Here is a 24,724-nt window from a genome sequence, read left to right as displayed (position 1 = left end):
TTTATCTAACTTAATGAGTTTGAATTGTTTTGTTTGTTGGTATAATTAATTCTTGCATCATGCAATGAATAATAGTTTAAAGCAGGTTAAATATGGGTATAGTGATTGTTTGTGTAGTATTGACACCACTGTTCACTATCTTTAAATCTATATGGGACATGTGGTAATTCAACTTTAGGTGGAACTCTAACCACTGGTAACAAACAGGAAGTAGTCAGACATGACAAGACGTCACTTGGCTCAGAGAATTGGAGGATATTATTCTGTCTGCGTCAGTATTACCATGACAAGTTGAAAGTCTGGAGAAAACTGGCACTTATTGTGATCCGAGGCTTTTTAGATTGTCCAACATATAGTTTAAGATATGTGCTGCCTAAATTCTAAGTGTTTGATAAACCAAACATACTGTTAAAATGTTACTTGACAAAGTAGTTTGGTTCAGTACATTATGTGCAAATTCTGAGATATCTAAGGAGCAGCATTTTGTCAGCTCAGCTGTGGTCTCCACTAACTGCATTGCTGTTGTTTGACCACAGTGTGGCAGCAAATCACTGTCAGTGAGGTGTAGCCTAGTAGTCAGACAAGAAGAAGAAGCTTTCGCCTCTGCAGTGTGAGGCCACTATCAAACAGCTCCTAGCAGTTAAGCTGTCTGTTGCCCTGCATTGAATGAGCAGCTTCACATCTAGTTGAAGGTAGTTATGTGTTCACGTATGTGTGCAATGTGCCTTTGTGAGATTGTGTCATTTACATTTGGTTGTGAATAAGTTTGTCTGTGTGTGTTTGGTGATTGGGTGCTTCAGTGTAGTAATTGTATGTGTTCAGGGGATTATTCAAAGTAAATGCAGCCACTTAACCACAATGCCACTTTCACCCTAGTTGCCAACATTGTGGGCATGTTTTTGTTTGAAAGGTTTCAGACAGTTTTTTTCTTTCCTACCATTAATCTTTGAATCAGACTAATGGGAGCAGAATAGTTTATATGTTTGTATCTGACATGTCTGGGGTAGGAAAAAGATATTTAGTGCTGTACTTTTATTGCGATTTGAAAAAAAGACACCATGGACACACAAGAAAGTTGTTGCCTTTAATTTGACACACCTGCGGCTGATTGGCAGCTGGTTAGCGGAGCAGCAGCTGATTGGCTTCCAGTCTCCTTCCTTCCTTTTGTGGAGGTCTGATCTTTTTTGAAGATTTTTTGATTATGAGTCAGCTGTTAGGTTTATTTCTCTGTACTCGGAAATCATCATCATCATCATCACTTCTACTGAAAATGTTACATGAGTGTGATCTGAATTTAAAAACAATCTTTGTGGTATTATTAGACTGCTTCATAATATTGTGATAGGCCTTCCTGACCCCTTTTATTATCAAATAATCATCCAATTGTTTTTTTTTTTAAAATAAATATTGACTATCATCTTTTGATTATCTTACCAAAGATTTGTATATCTAATAGCAACAGCAGTCGTATTTTTCATGCACAATACAGCAGCATACTGGAATAATATCAGCAACACCAATTTAAGTTTTGGGAGAAAATGCCATACATTTAAAAGGCTCCCACAACCCAAGGCAACAACTTTAAAGGGATTGGCGCTTTCGGAGATTTAATCTCTTTAATTTTCCTTAAAGCATAGTTTTTCCCCCCGAAATAGTTTCTACATGGAGATTGTAAGATTGTATGAGTTGCTGATTTTGGACAGGGCATTCATGTTTTTGTTTGATCTAGATTTAATGATGTCTTCCAGCCTAATTGTTTAAATGTTTGACTGACTGGCGGTCTTGTTTCTGAAGAACCTATGTATTATAATGCTCCTCAGCTCTTGGAATGGAGAATCTGGATGTTATCGCGTGTCACAATAAGCATGTTAACAATTTCTTGTGTGTATGTTTGTAAAAATTCACCCGTTTCCTGATCCACGTGTTCCCATCTCTAGCTAGTATGTCTCACTCTTTTCCCTCTTCCCTCCACTTATTCCTGTCTGATTTTCAGTGTACAGAGACGTTGTGTATGTCAAACATTTTGTCTGTTTCTCTTAGAATGCTGAGGTACACTGTAGTCCGAGGAGGCCTTGGCCTGTTGGCTGTGAGGAGGGCATGTCTTTCCCCCCGCTTCGCCCACTCTGCCCCGAAGAACGAGTATCGACCAATCAAGAAAGTCATGGTGGCCAATCGAGGTAAGGCCCCTTTCACATCCTAGCAGTACTAATTCACCGCTGAAAAAGACAACCAATTCACATACTGCTAGATTAAATACAGTTTAATTCTGTTTCATTTATGATGTAAGAAAAAAGTTATGACATTTACAATCTTCCCTAGGCAAAGAACAGACTCTCAGACTCTTAATATTTAATGGCCAACACTTCGTTTGCCTTGGCACATGCTAATATTGAAGAACACATTGTATGTGGGTGGCTGCACAAGATAGCTTTGTTTGCTTTAATCCAAAGCACTGTTTTTTTAAAATATTGGAAACACAGGTGGAACAGCTAACAGTCTTCACTGTTCTCTAGGAAATTAAGTTTAAGGCTGTATGTATTTAACTGTTATGAACTGTAAGCTGTAGGTAATGTCCCAGATGTTTTTACTGTGTATGAAAGCTAAAATAAAATCAGCATGGAGGTCTCTAAATTCCCTGGAGTCTAAATCAAACCTCTTTTAACGCTGTGTTTATGTATATATATTTTTTCCACAAAAACAAATTGAGCCCACCAATAGGCAAACATATTTGTAAGCTGCTGGATATCAACATAAGTGGGGTCTACATTACTGGCATAGAGGTCTGAATGGAAATATAATTATAGAGAAGCCCAGAGTTTTCGAAATATTAAGCAGTTGCCAGTATGGTCGTTTCACGGAGCATAAACATGACTGATGTGCTCTGGTAATACTTGTAATCACCGGACCCCTCCTATTAATGCTAATGCTGTCCAGAGAGGCCGTCAGTGTGCAATTAAAATGACTCAATGTCAGGTGACGCACAGGATTTGAGTGACAAATAAATGTATTCATGCATTTTATTCTAATTGCTTTTTAGAGCCTCCCATTATATTCATTCCTGTGGACACATTTAAAGTGCTTGATTTGGTTCAGGGTTTCATTATTTTAGATTGATTGTTGCGTAGGTTTCCAATACGGTGCCAACTCTGATCACATGTGGTACTTTGTGGGCCTCCTGCTGCACATAAGTCTGCATTACGCATACATATGCATGCATACATCCGTGTCTACCCTCCAATAAAGGCTCTATTTAACTGCTTTAATCCATCAATTTGATTCAAATAGATTATGGTCTCTGCCACAAGCGCACAAACACCCACCCACACACACACACACACACACACACACACACACACACACACCCTCATCACACACAGCAGGGCTTTCCGTCAATCTCTCTCCGTCACATCGGCGTGACGCGATATCAACACCACATTAGATCACATTCATCACACTGGAGCGCACTGGACCGTGCTGGGCTTCAGCGAGCGAGCGTGTGTGCGTGCGTGTGTGTGTGTGTGTGTGTGATGAAAAGAGAGACTGGACCATCACATCATATCAGCCCAGATTCCACCTCACCAATCTCCTCTCTGCCATTGCTTCTCTGCTCTTTCACTAATATTCTCCTTTCCTTTCCTTTTCTATCTGCTCTCCTATTCCCCTCTTGCGTCCTCTCTTTTCTCCTCGTCTCTTCTCCTCCTTCCCTTTGCACTTCCTGTCTTTTTCAGCACTTGTCAGTTGTGATTTTCCTCTGAGCACCTTCCTGTCTTCCTTTTGCTCCTTTTCTCTATCCTTTTTCTGCATTTCTTATTTCATTTCCCTCTTTTTTCCCCTCCACTGCTTTTCTTGTCTCCTTTCCACTGATTTGTCATGTTGTTGAACTTGCCAAACTGTGTGTCTTTTGGTACCTACATTCTTTAAAACCTCTTTTGTCCCTTTTTCTCTTTTGACATTGTTCTTCTATAAACTTTGTGTATTCCCTGACCTTTGATTCTTTAAATTTCTCACCTTAAATCCATTACATTTCATCTGTCTCTCTTTCTGTCCTCTCATGTTTTCACCCTTTTCATTTTCCTTCTGTTGACCTTCTCCAGAATTCACTTTCTTTATTGCTCGCTTTCTCTCTCTTTTAAAGCTCCTCAAATGTTTGAGCGCTGTCCTCCCTTTCAAGCAAGAAGAACACATCTTACTAGTTTTCAGTGACTAAACTTTTTTCTCTCCCAAAATGTGTGTTGCTTGAAAAACAAGTATTTGGCTCCAGTGACAGCAAGATAAAAGGCAGGCAGTGTTTTCGTTGTCTAAAACAGAGATTTTACACCCTGTGTTCTCAGACTAAAAAAAACAAACAAACAAAAAAAACAGCGGACTTATTGCAGTGTCTGTTGATATTTTGCACAGTGTGATGAAGCACACCAGATGTCTTGTTTTCACATCTCATGTATGGCATAAAAAATTCAAAGTTTATTTTATTCTCTCAGCGGAGGCATTTGTCGCAAAATAGGGCCAATACTACAGGATGTTGATAAAATAATATAAAAAGTGTGTTTATGAAAAATAGATGATGAAAGATTGAGAACCCCAACCTCCCTGTACAAACAATCTGCTAAATTGTGGATAAAAAATATTTTCAAGAATAAGCAGAGTAAAAGTGAAGAAGAGGAGGAGCAACATTTCGGAAGGGAAAGAAGGAAACTGGTGGGCATAACGTAGACAGTATGGCTGGTAAATCAATTAAATAACCATCTCCTGCACCATCCATTCATCACAAATGTCCCCCACTTTTCTTCCAGGTGAAATCGCCATCCGTGTGTTCCGAGCCTGCACAGAGCTGGGGATTCGAACTGTGGCTATCTACTCTGAGCAAGACACTGGACAAATGCACAGGTACTGAGTTCTACTACACTGGAGCCGAATGGGTCCGCACAGGTTTAAATACAGAAAACGTAACCGACAGATGTCTAAGTAAACTGCTGGGCTGCCACTGCTGGATATCGACCATGAAATGCTAACAGTTGATTAGAGCCAACAGCAATTAAAGGAGGCTCGGGAGCATTTCTCTCCTCTCCAGTGCTTTGGGCCAGTTCTTTGTTTTGCGCCTGGTATTAAGTAGAGACATAAGTATAATTGTATTGACATTCCAAACATTCAGGTAATCAAGCTGCTTAGTTTACATACACAAACATCCTAATCTGCCTCACTGACAGCTTCTTCTGTTCCACTCTGACTTGTCTCTTTCTTTTAAAATGTCTTTCAGTAACTAATAAATCTTGTTATATGCATGTACTACCTCCTCCATCATTGTCTATATATAACATAAACTTAAAAAGATACTGATAGGAGGGCTAATCTGAGTGATTAAAACACAAACTACTGGTGCCTACTGAGCTTGGATATTCTGTCATGAGGTCATAGTGTTTGTGTACTTGAGAGCTGGTGCACATCTTTGTGTTTTCTTTGCTTCTGCTGTCCCTCTGCCATCACACTGACTGCATTTACATGCAAATTGATATTGTGAATGTGACAATATTCTAAATTGATTCAGGTCATGTAAACAGCATATTCTGTTTGGATTTTCCAAATTAGGCCATTTTCCAAATAAAGCATTTTTCAATTAAGACACGTGGGATATGCTGCTATTTAGGTTTTAGGAACATTCTTTGGACATGTTTATAGTGCATTCAGAGTATGCACCTTAATAGGGGTTTTTACTGCAGTTTGTGACACACAGCTTCTTGCCTGTTTACAGTTGGCTCTGTGCGTTGTACACATGCCCAAAAGAAAAGGCCACATTTTTGGTTGGAAGGAGAAACAGACCTACTTTTAAACATTATGAAAGACTTGGATGTTAACAGGCTTTTGGATATGCACAAATATTGCAACACTGACCTTTTTGAGAAGGTGGTTGAAGAAATGAAAGAGGGAGGCTGGGATCACATGGTCCAGCTAGTCCACAACTGATGGGAAAACTGTGAAAAAGTCCAACTTTGATGCGAAGAAGCAAAATGGCTTTGACTTAACACTTTTCCATATTATAATATGATTAACGACATCTGAGGACGTGAATTTGAGTAGCCATAGCTACATGTAAATGGGAATATTAGTAGGAATATTGTCTTTTTCGGAATAAGGGAAAAAACTGGAATGTGTTGTGCATATAAATGTGGTTACCGATATTAAATCCTTTGCCCTTGTCTTTTCAGGCAGAAGGCAGATGAGGCTTACCTGGTTGGCAAAGGCCTCGCACCTGTTGCAGCATACCTGGACATTCCTGACATCATCAAAGTAGCCAAGGTAACTGTTGGTGAATGATGGCATTAAGAAAGTGGTTTTCCCACTAAAGAATAATGCTGCTTGCTTTACCAGTAAACCGATTCACTTGTTTAAAGGAAAACATCTGTGATTTTACATTTTAACTAAAGTTTCATCATGGTTACCGCTACAGTACTCAGCCTGTGAGAGTAGCTTTAATGCTTAATGACCTCTGTGGCCCTGGAGGAGCTTTCTAAAGTCTGAAAAAATATCCCAAGTGATGTCATTAAGGTTTTCTCAGCTCGGGCTTTGAAGATTGCAAATTGTTATCGGACAGCCAACTTTAAAAACTTGGGGTGGGGACTTTCAAAGACATGGCCATGGAAGATCTCAAAAAAAAAAAGTGAATTGTGAATTAAATTAAGGGAAAGTGTAGGAGCTGGACTCATACTAGCAGCTAAAAATATGTATTTTTGAATGTCATTTGCAGTTTTTAGAAGTGCAATACTAAATTGTTATATTAGGCCTTTTTAAAATCTCATCTAATCCTGTGCATTTCCATCTAATAAAAATTCGCCTCAGCTGCTCTCAGGACAACATACATAGTAAACATTCAAGAGAGAAACTTGCACTGTGTCGTCATACATCAGCTCTGTCTTACACTGAGAGGTGGTACAAATAGTGTCTCTCAATGTTAAAACATAACTAAGCTGATGTAAACAATCCCTTTTCTCTCTGTTTAAAGGCTTTTACTTTGAAGTAGTGTCTTGCATTAGCATTAAAGGAAAAGCTCAACATTTTGCTTATTTGCTTTCTTTCTGGGCGTGAAATTTATGTGTATGAAGTATAGAACTGGAGTCGGTAGGCCATTAACTTAGCTTAGCACTGTAATAATTAATATGATGAAAATTATCTTTATTTACACATTACTTTTTTAAAGCAAAGTTACAAAGTGCTTTACATGTTTGAGCCAGGATAAATGACTAGAATCTGAGAAACTGGCTTGCCTGGCTCTGTTCAAAATGAAAAACTACGCCTACCACCACCTCTAAGGCTCGCTTATCACCATGTTGGATCTCATTATTTAACCGCTGCAGAATGCAAAAAAAGCAAAAATGACAGTGTGTAGTTTTAGGGAGTGTTACTGCAACTGTGTTCCCCTGATGTGTTCTGCTAGATTTTTTTTCTTTGCTTAGGTTTTTAGGTTGTTGAAAAATATTCTCTAATGGTTTACCTTACTTTTGATCTTCATGGAAAAACCCTGCTGAGTTCCTGAAGTTGGAAGCTGTCACTGAAACAGCAGAACTTTATGGATTTTAATGGCATAAAATTAGGCAGTAATGCTACAGACAATTCCCTTTTATACCCTTGTGTTCACCCTATATTTAGCTTGATTAGAAGGAAGGAAAAGGAAACAACTGCTCTCCGTCCATCCTTTAAACACTTGCCCCCCCAATCTCTTCCTTTCCTTTTTCACTCCCTTTGCCCAATGTTTCCTGCCTCCTCTTGTTCCTTGTTGCTGCTTCCCTTTACCATTTCCCTCCTTATTACTATCTCTCTTGCTCTCTTTCTCTTCCCTCTGACACTTAGCACTGTGTTAGATGAGATCTGTTCCTTGTTACCTCCTTTCCATTCCTCCCTCCCTCCTCTAGGACGTGCTGCCAGTTGTTCATTAGCATTTCTCTGATCAATCTCTCACGGTTTAAAATTTTCTGCGTGGGCATGTGGTCAGCCAGCCAAAGCGGGGAGCCTCTGCCATCCAACTCATTTCTCAAAATCCTTCTGCCTATCTGGGAGCCCAGCCACCCCATGCTAGCAAAGGAGTGTGTGTGTTCTTTCCCTCCTGCTCTCGCTCTTTCACATTGAGTGTATGTGTACCTCTTCTTCACACTGTGTATCACTCTGTTACTGTGTGACCAATATAACCATCCGTCTCCGTCCCGGTACCGTCTGTGTGTGGCGTCATATGTGAAAATGTGTGTCTGCTTGTAACTGCGAAAGCACGAGTGTATGATCTTACTTGAATGAATGTGTGTCATGCCAGCGTGTTGTGTTAGCCTGTGTGTGTGAATCTTCATCTACTGTCTGTGTCTCTTCTCATTCAAGTCTGTGTGGGCGAGTGGGTGTACCTGCTCATGTGCATGCACTTGCTGCATTTTATGTGTGTGTGGCTCCATGCCTCCTCCGGCCTGCCAGTAACAGCTCCCTTAACAACGGGACAGCCCATAATTATAGTCCGCTTCGTATCCAAGAGCAGATGGCACATACTGATCCAGAGATGGCTCTATCTGTCAAGCTCGGCAGCTACTGTATCTGTCTGCCTCCATGTGTGTGTTCTCTCAGTACCTTCCCCCTGACCCTCAAATTATGTGTGCCTGTCTACTTGCTCAGTTTCCTGCTGGTGTTCATTGAGTAGATGATGATTAAGGCGATTGCGAATAAGATCGAATGAGAATAAAGTGTGTCATTAGCTCACAGTCCCTTTGCCGTAAGTGCAACATACATCCTTTTCACTGGCCAGCAGACAGTGTGTGGTAAAGCATGCAGGTTAGTGTGTGTGATGACTTGTTATTTCCCTCACCAATATTCAGCCAAGTGTTAACTGGAGCCCTGCGGTGGCTCTGTATTTAACAGAGCTCCTGTTGCTAAGCTGGGCTAGGTTTCCTTTCTCTGGGTTCCACTGGCAAATGTTTTCGGACAAACCTGGAATTAAATGAGAATGAAAAAATGTGTTTAGGTGGTTGGTACTGTAAATGATTGTAGACTGATTTCTTTCTAAGCTTAATTAGCTAGTTAGTTTTTTTGTTTGTTCGTTCAAAGCATGAAAGCCAACAGGTACCAAGCACAGACATATAATGAATGTGAAGAACTTATTCTCCATATATCCCTTTCTCATTTCATAGGACAACAATGTGGATGCTATCCATCCAGGCTATGGTTTTCTCTCTGAACGGTCAGACTTTGCCCAGGCCTGCGCAGACGCAGGAGTGATGTTTGTAGGACCAACCCCAGAAACAGTCCGCAAGATGGGAGACAAGGTGGAGGCTCGTGCCCTGGCCATCAGTGCAGGTATGGAAGTCAACGAGTGGCAAATACGGAATGAATGATGTCAGGAAGAGTAGATTCAGAGAAAGGAGAACGCCTGCTATAATATGTGTAGTATTTTTGTTTTACCAAATAATTCTCCATTTGCACAGTGTGACTCAGAGTCAGACTTGTTTCCGTTTTACAAACTTCATGTCTGTTTGCTTCCTGTCAGGACTTTACCGTTCGTTTTTGTATACAGTATTTTTGAATATTGTCATAATCACCTCAGTGTCTTCGATAACCTTTAGTATGGCACCCACTATGCGTTAATTTTGTCTGTGGGGATGAACATTTTTAGAGCACATTTTTCAGCCTTCAACTTGTTTCATCTGCAACTGCAAGAAACTGTGAGAAATTAGGCTCTATTTATTAAGCCCTATGCTGGCATTCTGCTGTCTTCTCTGTGGTGGTCTCACATGATATATGATATATAACTTTCTCTATATTGATGCACTTAACATTTATTGCTATAAAGTACAGCAGTCAGAATCTTTAAAGTACAACGTTTTTCACTTAAATTTTTTCCTTTTGCCCTACCCACCTTTGTCAAGGTGTACCTGTGGTCCCAGGAACAGATTCCCCTATTGCCAGCCTACAGCAGGCGCAGGCGTTCGCCCAAACTTACGGGTTCCCCATCATCTTCAAAGCAGCCTACGGAGGAGGAGGTCGCGGCATGAGGGTGGTCAGAGAGTATGAGGTGAGCCAATCAGGTGCTGCTGTACATTATTACTTCTGTGAAAGATGTTATTTAATAGCTTGCATTAAAAACATTAATCTTGTCCTGAAGCGCGCCCAGCAACGACGAAACAAACCCAACTTGATTGCCAGCTCTCCTCATGTTTTTCATATTCATTAATTTTCTGTTTGTTATGAATGAAGGTGAAATTTCTTTGAAATTACAGCCTGGTCATTTATCTCTCTGGCCGCCAATCACCCTGTGTGTTGTTGTGTGTGTACTTTGAAATTGCTTCTGTCACTAAGCAAGGCCAGAGTGATTTCTGTGTGTTGGTGGCTCATTTTACTGCGTTAGCTGAGAGCATAAAGGAAATAATGTCTTTCAATATTGTAGCTGTCCACGGGGCCACTTTTGAAATATGCATCTTAATGTACAGATGATCATAAAACCAATCTAATACATCTTACTTGTGTGCTACGTTTCCAATGTGAGCAACCTCTTTATGGTAGAATACCATAACATACAAAATACATAGCTCTACAAAAGTGTCAGGAGATGGGAAGGCGTAGGCGGGAAAAATGTTACCAATACTACCAATCTACCACCTTCTCCTCATCTCCCTCCTTGCAGCTACGTAAGGGTGCCATCACCCAGATAGGAATGATAGGCTGTCACAATAGCTGTCCCAGTAATGACTGCACAGGACTGTGATTTAGGCCAAAACTGGACATTTTGTGCATGTTACTGTGTAGCTAATCTAGGAAACAATTTTATTTTGCTGTTAAATGATACTAATAGGATTCTAGTTGATCAACATGTTTTTTTCTTCCCAGTGACTCTTCTTTTGCCTGTTCTAGTTTGTGTATGTAGTTTTTCGTCTTGGTTGTAAAATGCCTGGTTATGAATTGAAGTCTGTCATAGAAATGATGACTTTATAACTGAGTCACCTGTGTCAGCTGTTGAAGCGTATGTGACCCGTCACCTCTAGATTACAGGCTTGCCCTACATTTCTGCCAGCATTTACTTCGGACAGGAACCTGGTGGATAAAAGCATACTTTGTCTTTTTCTTTATACGTATTCAAGCTTTATAATGCTACAAGAAATGTACTATTTTTATTTTAAAAAACTAAAAGGCAGACTGTTTAAGGGGCTACATTATACATGATACAGGCAAATAATAGAACAGCAGGAAAGTCTGGTAAGGTCAAAAAAAGTCATCACTTTACTGTAATGCAGCCTTTAAAACCAGGAGCGGACACTTATGATATTACAATATCCAAAATCCAAGAGGATAACAGGTCTCATAACAATATTGATTTGATATGAATATATTGCCCAATCCTATTTTCAGAGTTTTCCAAGTGTGGTAATGGTGTGCATATAAAGCTTCTGTTGTTTGTCTCATCTCTGTTGAGTATGCTGTGTGTTAATATATAGTTACAGACTGTTAGATAAGTCCAGTCACTCAAAACATATTCATAGAGCTGTTGGACAGCCAACAGCTGCTTGCTCGCTGTAAGTGGTGTTTTGGGAGATGCTTGTGAAAAATTCAGAATGGTTGTAGAGTTTTAACCTCCAAGAAAAACACACTCAGCCTCTACTGATTGTTATTGGAAACTGGGCCAAGCAGGTCCAATAATACTGTTTCACCTGCCACGGTTCAGTGGTAGGGTAATTATGATTTTTTTTATTACAACATATAGTACATTATTAATAGTAAAATAAAACCAGCAGAAATAAAGTGTCCACAGAACATCAACATATAAGAAGGGGTTTAATGTCCTTTAGTGGATGATTTTATCCAAAGTATGTGTCTCAAAAGGAAAACGAACACCCGTAGGCCCATAGACACCAGGATGTGGCAAGTTGTCACCCCTGTTTATTTCAGTGGAGGCCTGGTGGCAGCTTTGCTTCTCGTGCCAGCAGTTGTGGGGGCACTGGAGAGTGTGTGTGTGTGTGTGGTTGCTGCCCATGCAAATGCGTGCAACTTTTCACTGTGTTGGCCTCAGAAGTTTGACCATGTCAAACTTTTTCAGCAGCAAGCAGCTGGTTGTTGTCCAATGAGACAGAAGAGGGCACAGATCAGTGGTGAATCAGAGCTGCACAGAGCATTACCACCTCCTCATCCTCCATTGCTGGTAGCATTTACTGTTCTTTATTTCTGCGCTTGGACTCTATAAAAAACAAAAACAAAGAATATCTAAGTCACAATGAATAAGGTTATGCAAATATCTCCAACTTTGTTCCTACTAAACAAACCACATCCATTTTGAAATGGTTATACTCCCACTACTCAGATGTATGGTTTAAATATATGCAAAGTGCAAATTAAGGTGCTTTATTTTAGGGCTGCAACTAATGATTAGTTTTATTGTTGATTAAATTTGTTGAAAAGGTTTTCTTTCTTGATAAATGAAATAGTTAGTAGTTTGGTCTATAAAATGTCAGAAAATAGTAAAAAATGTTCATCAGTGTTCCCCAGAGCCTAAGATGATGTCCTCAAATTTCTTGTTTTGTCCACAACACAGAAATACTCGGTTAACTGTTAGACAGGAGAAAAGAAACCGGAAAACATTTGCATTTAAGAAGCTGGAATCAGAGAATTATGACCTTTTGTACCTCCATGTCTATGATAACTGTGGCTGAAGGCATTATGTTGTTGGGTTTTCCGTCCGTTGGTCCCATTCATGTGAATGCAATCTCGAGAACTTCTTGAGGGAATTTCTTTTTTTGCACAAACATCCACTTGGACTGAATGATGAACTAATCAGTTTGGTGGTTGAAGGTCAAAGGTCACTATGACCTCACAAGATGTATTTTTGGCCATTACTAAATAATTCATTCGCTGATTATGACTCATTATTCAACATCATGTTTAGGAACAAAAGAGGAGACATTTGGTTAGATACTGAACTGGTGAGACTGATCTTGGGTGTCTACCTTGAAACTGTGCTGATTATATAGATCCTCTGTGCTGCCGGATTTGTGACGACGAGAACTGATTAATCATTGCAGCTCTACTTCAGTTATTAATTCCTTTGTATTAGCTGGGTGTGGCCCTGTTGGCTGTGACATTACTAAACCCTTGATCCAGAGAAACATGTCACATTTGGAGTGACTGCTCAATGTCAGCCACAGCAGTACTTTACTGTTATTCACTGATCTACGCATGGAATAGCAGTGCTGTGTTGTACTGTAGCCATTGAGCCTCACAAGTCAGCAATCCATTGTAAAGTATGACCTTTTCGGAGTTGTACCCCGGTCTAATTAATTAGTTGTTGACATTTCTAGTTATTCAGTTGAGTCACAGGGGCCTGAGCAGCTCCAGCTGATATGATGTGAGGAAATTGTAAAGAGGTTTCTCTGCACTGTTGGGACCTCAAGCAACAATGCGTAGGTTGCCTTTAAATTCCATTAAGGCCAGCTCGTGGGTCATTTGTATGCTGAATTAACAGAGTGAGCCTAACTATCCTCAACATATTGTAGGATGAGATGTGTATGTTTACTGATAAGCAAGGCAGAATTAAAGTGCCAGATTTTTGCTCAGAGTTTGACGTGACGTGCTTTCCCAAAGAGTAAGAGAAAAAGAGAGCGGCACGTATCAAAGCTCCAGTGGCCAGAGCTGACAGACGGACTGAACTGATGTGAAAGGAGTACAAATGGAGTTCTGCTAACTTTGAGTCTTTCAAAAGTCTTTTCTGTCATTCACAAAAATGGAGGTGCATCAATAAATTGGCAGTGTTGCTAGGTGTGTCATTAAACTCTTTTCCCAACACTTATAATTCAGTGCCAGTTGTAAGTATTCTTTTCAGTGGCTTCTTATGTTTTTACAAATGGCCATTTCATTATCTGGTAGGTTTATTTCAGTTATAACAATTGTAGGAGCCATTTTATTCTGACCATAAACTGACAATCCTAGACACATTTCTAAGAATTATGAGCTCATCCTAAGAAAGTTATATTTTGCAGTGATTTATTGGGTCTTGGAAGACAGATATGGAATATTTTCATTATTCATTAATCTGCCAATTACTCTCTTGATTATTAATCATTTTGTCAATGAAAAGTTAGAAAATGGCACTAGATGCCCACCATAGTCTGCCAGAGTCCAAGGTGACATTTCTAAATTCTTTATTCTCCTTCCAGCAGTCCAAAATTCAAGGTTTTTCACAAAAACTAAAAATGAAATAAAAACTGAAAATCCTAAATTTCGACAAGTTTGAGGCAGCACATTTAACATTTTTGCTCAAATGACTCAAACGATTAATCAGTCATCGAAATAGTTGCAGATTTATATCCCCAATATGAACTTTGTCAGGGACTTATAACTGTGATGTTTTAGGTTTGCAAACGTGTTCAATTATAAATCCAGACAATAGAACAGAAACAGGGAGGTTAAACATCTATATAGCCCTGTTGGAGCACTCTTCCTGTGTTTGTGTAATTATTATACACAATGATAATTGCGCACTGTACGTTTAAGCCTTCCATCTGTGTGTTTTAAGTTGAATCATTTTGAGGCCTTCTGCGCTGGATTTTTAACTTGGCAAAATGAAGCCAACTGACTTACCCTGATAGCACTAAATCCTCTTATTAGTATCCTTCATCTGGTCTGATCGGATGTAGGACAGTCCAGGCACTGAAATGTATTTTTTCCTGGTCAATCTGTGAAATTCACGCTTTCCTTTCATGCCAGTTTTGCATTTTTTTTCTTAGAAGCTTGTTCTGCCTCCCAGAGCATCTTTTCTCAAGGCTACAAGATGACAGATGAGAATAGGCTTGGGTATCCTCCACTGAGGCACAGGAAAAGGGGCATGACTGTGACTCAGTCTTTCCCCATAGAGGAGAGTGGATGGTCTGGACGGGCTGGCCGGATGTCACAGCCTGACAAACACAGATTGTGTCATGACCTCCAGCATGCTCCGATGTGACCTCCCTCAGCCTCTTCCCAGAGATGTTGTGTACAGTCTCAGTCCCTAGGGGACTGTAAACATTTGTGTCAAAAGAAAGAAAAATACATGAAGAAAACTGCAAAACATCACATGTGAATGACAGAGGAGGGAAAAGGAACGGGAAATAAAAGTTATACAAAATCAAGTGACCTGATGCAGAGATCAAAGGACCTTGAAAAATACTGTGAAAACCTTACAAAACCTTTACTATGACTCACTTTCTTCTTAAATAGTAGCACTAACTCAGACGTGTATGGATTTTTCTCCTGTTTGTCAGGAACTTGAGGAGAATTACCAGCGGGCCTACTCTGAAGCCCTGACGGCTTTTGGGAATGGAGCCCTGTTTGTTGAGAAGTTTATTGAAAAGCCAAGACACATTGAAGTACAGATCCTTGGTAAGTGCATTTACGACTTCCTTTGTGTTTGCATTTAACTACTTGTCCGTTTTTTTGTTTATGTGAATTGATCTAAGTTCATTAAGAAAGCAAGATGCATACAAGTCCTTGACTTCAGTGATAGCGCAAAGGGAGGAAGAGAAACAGATGAACAATGAGAGTGAATGAGCTTTATTAGCCAGCAGAGGATTCTCCAGCCATTATTTCTTCTCGTAATAGTGAACATAACTCTACTACCACTCAATATTAGAGAGCAGAAACACAACACCAACACTTACAGGAAGTGCATCTGCACTTTGACCATATACTGTACAGTACATGTGAGTGCATATTTGTGCATGCATGTTCAGATGTACTTTACTGTAAGTGCTTATGTTTTCAGGCATACATCTGTCCATGGTTTTGGGCTGATGTGTTTGTGTGTTTACGTCTCTTCATGTTTCAGCATTTACCTCATTGTTGTTCTGTGTGTGTGTGTGGTCACTGTGATTAATTACTGTCTTTAGGGCATGTAAGGGATTTTGTGAATTCTCTGAATTACCTGTTCAAAGCCATGTCTTTGCCAGCCCTTCTTTTTTTGCCTTTCCTCTTTTAATACTTCCCTTCTTCACTTTCAATTTAATGTTTTCCAGTTTCACCCCTTTAATCTTCTCTTTTTCTCCCTTTTACCCTACTCCTTTTTCTCTTGTTTCATTCCCTACCTCCCGTTGTCTCATTTTGTCTCTTCTGCCTTTGCGTTTTCTCTTAACTTTCCTTCATCCTAAATTCCTTTTAGGCTATTAAATGCTGTGCGATAACAGCGATCTTGGAGGTCATACTGTGTGAGATGGGTGTAATAAGTTCTTCGTCTCAATCTGTGTTGAAGTATGGGATATCAATTTTGAGGCATGTTAGACTGTGCGATTAATGTGAGGTAGATAGTAGGGCTACATTTTGAAGAGGGAAAATAAAGCATGCACAGACATGTCAGTAACTGGCTTCATCAGTCTTTGGCTGTACTGCTGGCTCTGTTTTTAAATGAAGTCACAAATGAGACTCAGCATAGTTATATACGTGACAAAATGATATCTGATGATGCACTGCTCAAAAAAAAAAAAAAACAAGGGGACACTTCAATCACACATCAGATCTTATTATTCAAGTTGAAAATCTTTACTGATGTACATGTATAATTTGTTGAGAACAAAACAACATAACAGTGGTCAGTGGAAACCAAAATCATCAACCCACTGAGGACTGGATTCAAAATCACGACAAAAATCAAAGCAAAAAACTGAAATCACAGGCTGATCCAGCTTCTGTGAATTTTATCACAGCAACTCATAATGTGACTCAGTAGTGTGTGTGGCCCCCGCATGCCTGTATGCACTCCTGACAACGTCTGGACATGCTCCTGATGAGTTGGTGGATGGAGTCTTGGGGGATCTCCTCCCAGACCTGGATCAGGGCATCTTTGAGCTCCTGGACAGTCTGTGATGACGTCCTGCGGGATCTCCTCCCAGACCTGGATCAGGACATTATTGAGCTCCTGGACAGTGAATGGCATTAATGCTTTCATCATCCAGGAACTACTGACACACTCCAGCCACATGAGGCTGGGCATTGTCCTGCACCAGGAGGAACCCAGGGCCCACTGCACCAGCGTAAGGTCTGGCAGTCGCTCTGAGGCTTTCATCTTGGTACCTAACAGCAGTCAGGGTACCGTTGGCTATGACATGGAGGTCCGTGCAATTCTCCAAGGATATGCCTCCCCAGACAATCACTGACGCACCGCCAAACCAGTCATGCTGGATTGCTGTAACAGGCAGCATAATGTTCACCATGGCGTCTCCAGACTCTTTCATGCCTGTCTCATGTGCTCAGTGCAACCTGATTGGGCTGCAGGTACTGCCTCATGCTACCAGTAGTGACAAGGACACTAGCAGAACACAGAACTTGGGACGAATCAGTCTGGAATGATAAGGAGAGGGCAACTGTCTGTAAACACCCCATGCAACCCCATTGGAGCTTGTCTCGCTTTTGCTTCTCCAGTGCACCCTTTTATCACGTTCATTTGCACCAAAGCAGGTGAAATTGTTTCACAATCACTTGTGCTTCCTACATTGACAGATTGATATTCCTGTAGTTTGATGGACTTTGTGTTAGACCGTGATAGTTAAGTGTTCCCTTCATTTTTTTAGCAGTGAAGTTGTGAGAATGTTGTTGTGAGAATGTGAGTGTGCTCCTTCATATTTTTTCTGTAATTTTAAACTGACTATGTTTGGTTTTGGACTATTGGTTATATAAAAGAAGACTTAAGGATTTCACCTTGAAAATGTTTCACTTTTTTCTGATGTTTTATAGATGTATCCTACTTGATACCTAATCAATTAATTGAGAAAATAACAGATTATTCTAAGTGTTTTGTGGGAGCACAAATGGTCAACCCAACAATATTGCTGCAATGTTGTTTTGGAGGTATTTGATCAAAAGTATCGTGATATTTGATGATCTCCTCATCACCCAGCCCTAGTTGCAGCCCTTAGTGTTATCTTGTGTAATTCATCCATGGCTGTGAGTTCGTTTTGCAGTTCTCTGTGAAATGCTGAGAATGCCATTTATAATAATCACAACATTTTGTGGAGGCTGTACTTTTTTCATTATCACACATTTCTCTGGCCAGTCTCTGGCTAGACTCCCCACACATTGAAGTGCTTAAGGGAAAAATCTGTGATGGTTAAAGAAATTGTGAAGACATTTAAATAGGCTATTGAAGAGACTCTTAACTGTGGCTTTCAAAACATCATGTATGTGTGGTGAAGCCAGCATGAATCATCAAAAAGTAACCTACCTGTGGCTCCGTTTGCTACCGTCTGTCACATGACCATTGCCTTGCAGGCCGTAGCAATCCCTTGATTGTGCCATCAGCCCATGGAAACTTTGAATGAGCTGTTTATATCTGCTCGATTATATTGCTATATCCGTTCCATGCAGTCTCCAGGTTGTTTCTACAATAGCTCAGAACAGACAAACTAAACACTGACTCTAGATAGAGCCACTCACGTCTTTGCCTCGGCCACCGTAGTTCTCCTACGTGTTTGGCACAGAGAAGTTTCAGCTGGGTGCAGTTTGCAACCTCACCACAAGATGCCACTAAATCCTACACACTAGATCCTTTACAGATGTGGGTTGTAACAGCAGTCACATTGTAATATTTTGGTCCTAAATTTCTTATGCTTTCAGAATTTTGATGCCAGCTGTCTTTGATTGTCAGAGCTTTAAACCGACCATGAATAGACGTGTCTCTCAGAAAATTTAGGACTAATTAAAGCTCCTTTCACTCTGTTTTACTCAGATTCAGCCAGTCCTTTTCTTCGTACCCCTGATTATCCTCTAATTTTCTTTGTTCATTTAATTTTCTCACCTACTTCTCTCTTTGTCTCTTTCTCTTTCCCCAGGCGATAAATATGGTAATGTCATCCACCTCTACGAGAGAGACTGCTCCATTCAGCGGAGACACCAAAAGGTGAAGTCCCCATTTTAAAATTCAACTAACCTTACTTAATCTTAGGATTTATTTAAGATTATCTTCACGGCATTTCTGCCGTATTACATAGATTAGCATGAAGTGGATGGTGATCGTGGGCAGGCATTAAACAAAGGTCATAAGAAGGAATCACTCCTGCAAGCACTGCAGTCTGCTGAAAAGACCAAAGTGTTTTACTCCCCTTTTTATTTAGGAAAACAGGCCAATTAAGCAACACATTAATAAATACGATGATTATAGTCCTGATTATAGAAATGATTACTATGGCACTGGCCCTGGGTATCATAGACGTCCTGAGCAGCAGGGGGTAAGAGGATTATGCACCAATAAAAATTAGCCACTGCTAATGCTGTGTGAATAGGGTTCTTAGCAATAACTGCAGGAGCTACATAATTCTCCAGCAAATCAACTTGGATCAGCAAAAACAGTTTCTTTAAGAGTATATAGCTTTGAATTTATTGTCATTCATTAGCTGGAGCTTTTTTCCCAACATTTTTTGGCCTGTGACTGGACAGAAATGAGGTATTACAGCAGCACCTGATCAAAATAACAAAAATGTCTAAATACCACATGAGAGAGAAAATTGAAATTGTCAGCTAATAGTCACTCAATATAACAATGCTTTCATCAGAGGAAGCTGATTAACATGTGTAATATTTCATTAGATATTGTCACCTCAAAGCAGTTTGAATCATGTGTTTTCATCACTTTCTTCCTTTCCCTTTAATCAAATTATAGATGATAATCATATTAGTGGCTCTGTTCATGCCAGCACTGTTGCTCTTTGATTCTGTGAGACTTAATCTGCCTTTGCCCTTAATCTAAGATCTTTTTGAATCTCAGAAACAAGAATAGTCGCTTGTTGAAATAGATTAGAGATGGTAGACCGACGATAGGATATATTTAGCTGCTCTGTGTCTTGGAAGTGCAATTCATACTTGGAGAGTTTTTTTTTGAGGGGGTGGGGGATAAAGATTTGATAAAACTCTAAATTGAGTTCTTGTGATTGCTATTTTTTTCTAAATCAGACACAGGTCACGTTGTTTTGAACTGGATTCAATTATTTCAGTTGGATGGGTTGACTTGTTTGATGCAGTGGAATGAAACAGATCAGCCTCCATCATTGGCGAACCCCACCCACCCAAATGAAAGGCTGAATGTCACTTCATATGATTCACTCCATCTGCTTTGGGGAAGCTAATATACTGTATCAAACTAATGGCTACTGTGGGGAAAATGAAAACAAATTATGGTATTTACTAAATATTAGTAGTCTGTGGTACTTTGACTGTCTGTTTTTAGAGCTAGTTGTAAAATGGGAGTCTGACATTTTGCTATAGCAAAGCAAAGGAGTGCATTTTTAAAGCTTGATACCTTTAAACATAGATCAAGTGACTGTGTAATATTAAAAGGTTCACTTGATGTGATGATGAACCAGTAGAGAGTTATCACCTGACTCACCGCTTTATTGTTTTGGCTCTCATCAACACTGTATCTACCAGAAAACCAAACTGAGTTAACCCACTATACATTACCTGTCCAATACAAAACAGCAGACAAACCAGTTGAATATAATGAATCATGGGCAACTGCACTCAGTGGCCATTTTCTACATTTTGTCTGTAGTTACAAAAAAAAAACCCCATCACACATTCATTAGAATTAAAGGTATACATGGGAGCATACAGTAGCACGGCTTTTCAGAATTAACTACTGTATCTCAACACATTGCCTATGCATTTTAAATTAAAATTTCCGTTCAGTGGCACATTATTATAATCATTTGAGGTCTGGTGTGCAGCAGCACTATCGTCCAAGAGAATTTGGAGAATTGCATTTCCAGCCTCAGTGTCAAACTAAATGAATAAAACTGACAATTTAATTTAGTTTTTTACCCAGATGCTTCCATGTGTGAAAATGAATTATTAAAGCTGTTCAAGATGCAGGATTTGTAGGTGTCGATCATTGAGTTGAGATATATTGTTGTTGTTTTGACTGTTTGCTGCATTTCTACTGACATTGCTGTGGTCACTGTGGCATCATCAATAAAATCCTCTTGTTTTGAAGGTTGTAGAGATTGCTCCGGCTTTCCAACTGGACCCTCATCTGAGAGCCAGACTTCACGCTGATGCCGTTAACCTCGCCAAACAGGTACATTTTTGTGTTTTGTGTCAAAGCCAATGCCAGTAAGCCACAAAGCCCTTGTGATTCCTGCTGTCTCTTCCCCCTTTTTTCTATTCCAATGTCACACAGGCATTTCCCCAAGGTTCAGGTTAACTAGACCATTTCATTACATTAGGGAAAATGCTCCTGAGTGAATGGAAAGGAAAAAAAAAAGTTTTATGACAGAACCCCTACTTAATCACTTTTTAATCATTAAGCGTACAAAATTAATAGCCACATATTAAAATAATGTTAAATATTCATGCTGCTGCTGCATGATGTTAAGGCAGCTTATTCACTAGGAAGCAGTATTTCCTCCAAGTTGTCAAGGCAGGTGTCAGCACATTGAATTTGCAGTGTTACAGAGTTTTGACCACTTGTTAAAAAAGGTTGCCAGACTTGAGGAGAAATGGCTCACTGAAACTGAAAAAGCTTTCCTGGCGAGGACACTCAAGCATTGGGTTGTATTTAGGAAGTCTGAGCAAACTCCCAGTGCTCTTCATTTTTTCTGTCTATAATTGGTCTGCAAAACAACTGGATTCTCCCCAGGAATTTTAATGCTCTATCTACCTGTGATTCAAATGAGGGAGACATTAGTGCTCTGCCAAACTGTGAAAATGAAAATGCAATTTGAAAATGGGTGGAAATAGATGTCAACCGTACAGACAGTTAATGCAATTCTGAAAATTAGTGTTTGAACAGTTTTGGAGTGCATCTGTCGAGACCAATTTTATGATTATTGTCACCAATTGTGCACTCTGCTAAGGTAAAAAATGCAAAAACTCTCTGCGAAGTGTAAGCTCACCTTGCATTTAGCCTTTTAAAGCCAGTTATATCACAGTTGGTCTGGCTTCTAGTATTGCCGAAAAGTTGGCTCAACTATGACAGCATCACTTAAAAGTCAAGCCTCATCTCTCAGAGGAGATTTCAAAGTAATGGCCTTTTCAGGTAATGGCCCAGTTGAGGAATGGATAGAAGTAAAGCGGGAAGAGTGGGAGAGGAGGATGGAGACAAGGATGGTGATTTGCTAAAGAAATGACCTTGATGATACTGATGGAGAAATGGTTATATGAGAGAGAGAGAGATAGAAACTTTATGCAAGACACATGATGTGACCTTGCTTCAGTAATGACTTTTTTCCTGCAGTAATCAAACCACAACATCGCCCAGCTTGTCCGCCTAAAGTGACGAACCATGTCTCCTTGTGTGTGTTTAAGAGCAGCAGCAGCCACAAGCTCTTGTCTGCATATTTCCATTTGAAGCAGGAGAATGATGTTGCTCCTTAAACGACAATGTGTGGATGACTGGTACCAACAAGTACAGCACACATGCACGCTCACGCACACGCCCGTTTACTATTCTTGAGAGGACCTCAATTGACTCACTACAAGGACACGTTTCAGCTCCATCACGCAGGCACCGCTGCAACGTGCTGTCTGTGTGAGAGTGCTGACTGCTGTCGTTGATTGCAGGAGGAATATTTGCCCCTGTTTTGAAACCTTGCATTTAAGATTTAGTAAATGATTTTGGTGTCGAGCTCTATTTGAAGTCAGATTTCAGTGTTTACTTACCTCATGCAATATGTGCAAACTAAACACAATTGCCTGTATCAGTAACATATTTCTGCTTGTCATGCCAGCTGTGTGCGCAGTCTGCAACTAGAGTTGTATGAGATGGAGACCAAAGCAAGATCTTTTTTTGCAAATATTAAAACATTCACCACAACTCTTAATTTACACACATAAACATGTTCCAAGCTCAAGGAAATGATAAAAGACCCTTAGATACACGAAAGGAGGGAAAAGAGTGGAAATTACTTGTTACCTTGAGCAGATCAAAGAAAGATTATCATAGATGTAATTAGTAGTAAGAAGATGATAGTCATATTAACAAATACAATAACTGAGACTAGCATAAACAAGTGTGACTAGTTTAGAAAACATTAGGTGTTTGATTTGCAAAAAATAGCAGATTATTCTGTGAGATCTCTGTGCTAAAAGTAAAAGTAGTCTCTCTTAGATCAGCTCTGGCACTGCATAAGTCCTCATGAGTATAACAGCCTGCTAAAACAGATGTGTATGAGGAGTCACGCACACAGCTGAAGGATCAAACCTGCAGCATTTGCAGATTATCACCAGGGGTCTCACTTTCTCCCGGCCTCATCCTCCCATTTTTCTTGTTCCAGACACCCCTCCTTCCTCCTCCCCCTCCCCCTCCACCCCCCTCTCTCCTGTCCTTGCATTTCCCTGCTATGTGTTGTGATTGCATTTCACATTGTGCCAGTCCCCACAGTGGAGGCTTCCACTTCAGAGCTGAACCCAGCTCTCACTGCAGGTATTGAAACCTGCTCCCTAAGCAACGCTGAGGCTGAACTTTGGTACTTAGTTGGCTATTATTAGTGTGTGTGTGTGTGTGTGTGTGTGTGTGTGTGTGTGTGTGTTTGTTTGTCACCGCCTGTGTGTATGTGTGTGAGAGCGAGAGACGGTGCGAGGCGACATTTATTTTTAATGCGTTCTGTAGTCCTTATAGAATAGAAAATGGCAGTTATTCTCCCTACACAGAGGCACACATTAACAGGTACATGTTGTTGTCTCAAGTGGCCACTTTTCCATAGTTTGCTATTCTTGTGAAGACATTTAGACTCCAACTCTTTCAGTGCTCAGACACCTTAATGTCTGCAGTCCGATTTGCAGTGTAATTAGAGCCTTTTAATTTTAATCAGCAGCTCATTGAAATGTAATGGCATAGTGTTCCGGACATTAAACTGCTATTGTATCACATGTGCGTGTGTATGTGTGTGTTCACCTGCACACATACACTCTCCTCTGCTTTCTCCTGCAACTACACGCCAGACAACACGACAAAAAGTCTCCCACTCTTTAAAAACACATTTGGTGTCCACACGGAAAGATTTTCTGTATAACTGGAAAGATCCACTAAATGATATACTGTCCCCAGTGTTTGTTTTGTATGCTCACACAATCTCACGCATATACACATTCTCCGCACACGCACACATGTGCACACACGTGCGTGCACACACACACACACACACCCACCCACCCCTGCTATTTCTCGACTCTTATCTGGTCTTAATGGCGGCCCCATAGTGCTGGCGCTCTGTCCCCCTTCATCTCGCCGTCTGTGCCTATCGCCCATCTTCCATTATCGGCAGCCTCCATCTGAGTCTTTCAGAGAAACAGCGCAGTCTTTGAACTCACTGCAGGCCACAGCATTTCCTGGTAGAATGTCCTCGAGAACAAAGTTGCCTGGCAACACTGACGGCTGCAGGAAGTTACTTCAGCTCTCAGTAAAAAAGGGTTTTGAGCTGTGAGTGGATATCAAGCCAGAGCTCACAAGAAAATCAGAGATATTGTCAAACGGCCTGTTATGCTGTTATGTGTTATCTGCTGCTCAAACAGCTGATTTTGTATATTCATTTGTAAATGCTTTTGTTTGTTTCTCTCCTCAGCCCTCTGATTGTCTGGCTGCCATGTCCTTGCTTTGTTGTCTTTGTGCTTTCAGGGAAAGGACTATGGCTGACATTTCATTTAACCACGCAGTATCTCAGCCAGTCTTGATTAGTTTTTATTAATGATGCATCTCACTATAGCAGTGTGAGGTTTTCATAATCAGTGATTGAACCATTGATTGGGTGCTTCATTGCTTGCTCGC

The 24,724-nt window shown here is 40.3% G+C and overlaps 1 protein-coding gene across 1 annotated transcript in view; it reads left to right on the top strand.

Moving 5' to 3' along the window:
• pcxb (pyruvate carboxylase b) overlaps positions 1–24,724 on the top strand; it is a 348,589-nt gene that overhangs the window by 13,413 nt on the left and 310,452 nt on the right. The window contains exons 2-9 of the mRNA XM_049567509.1: positions 2,041–2,177; positions 4,791–4,884; positions 6,201–6,291; positions 9,153–9,318; positions 9,888–10,033; positions 15,243–15,360; positions 18,798–18,865; positions 20,954–21,037. Coding sequence (XP_049423466.1) covers positions 2,042–2,177; positions 4,791–4,884; positions 6,201–6,291; positions 9,153–9,318; positions 9,888–10,033; positions 15,243–15,360; positions 18,798–18,865; positions 20,954–21,037 — 903 coding nt within the window. The 5' untranslated portion in view covers position 2,041. The remainder of the gene's footprint in view (positions 1–2,040; positions 2,178–4,790; positions 4,885–6,200; positions 6,292–9,152; positions 9,319–9,887; positions 10,034–15,242; positions 15,361–18,797; positions 18,866–20,953; positions 21,038–24,724) is intronic.

The sequence above is a fragment of the Epinephelus fuscoguttatus genome, linkage group LG23 (genome assembly GCF_011397635.1).
Source record: "Epinephelus fuscoguttatus linkage group LG23, E.fuscoguttatus.final_Chr_v1".
NCBI classification, from domain to species: domain Eukaryota; kingdom Metazoa; phylum Chordata; class Actinopteri; order Perciformes; family Serranidae; genus Epinephelus; species Epinephelus fuscoguttatus.
This window is presented reverse-complemented; position numbering and strand designations above follow the sequence as displayed.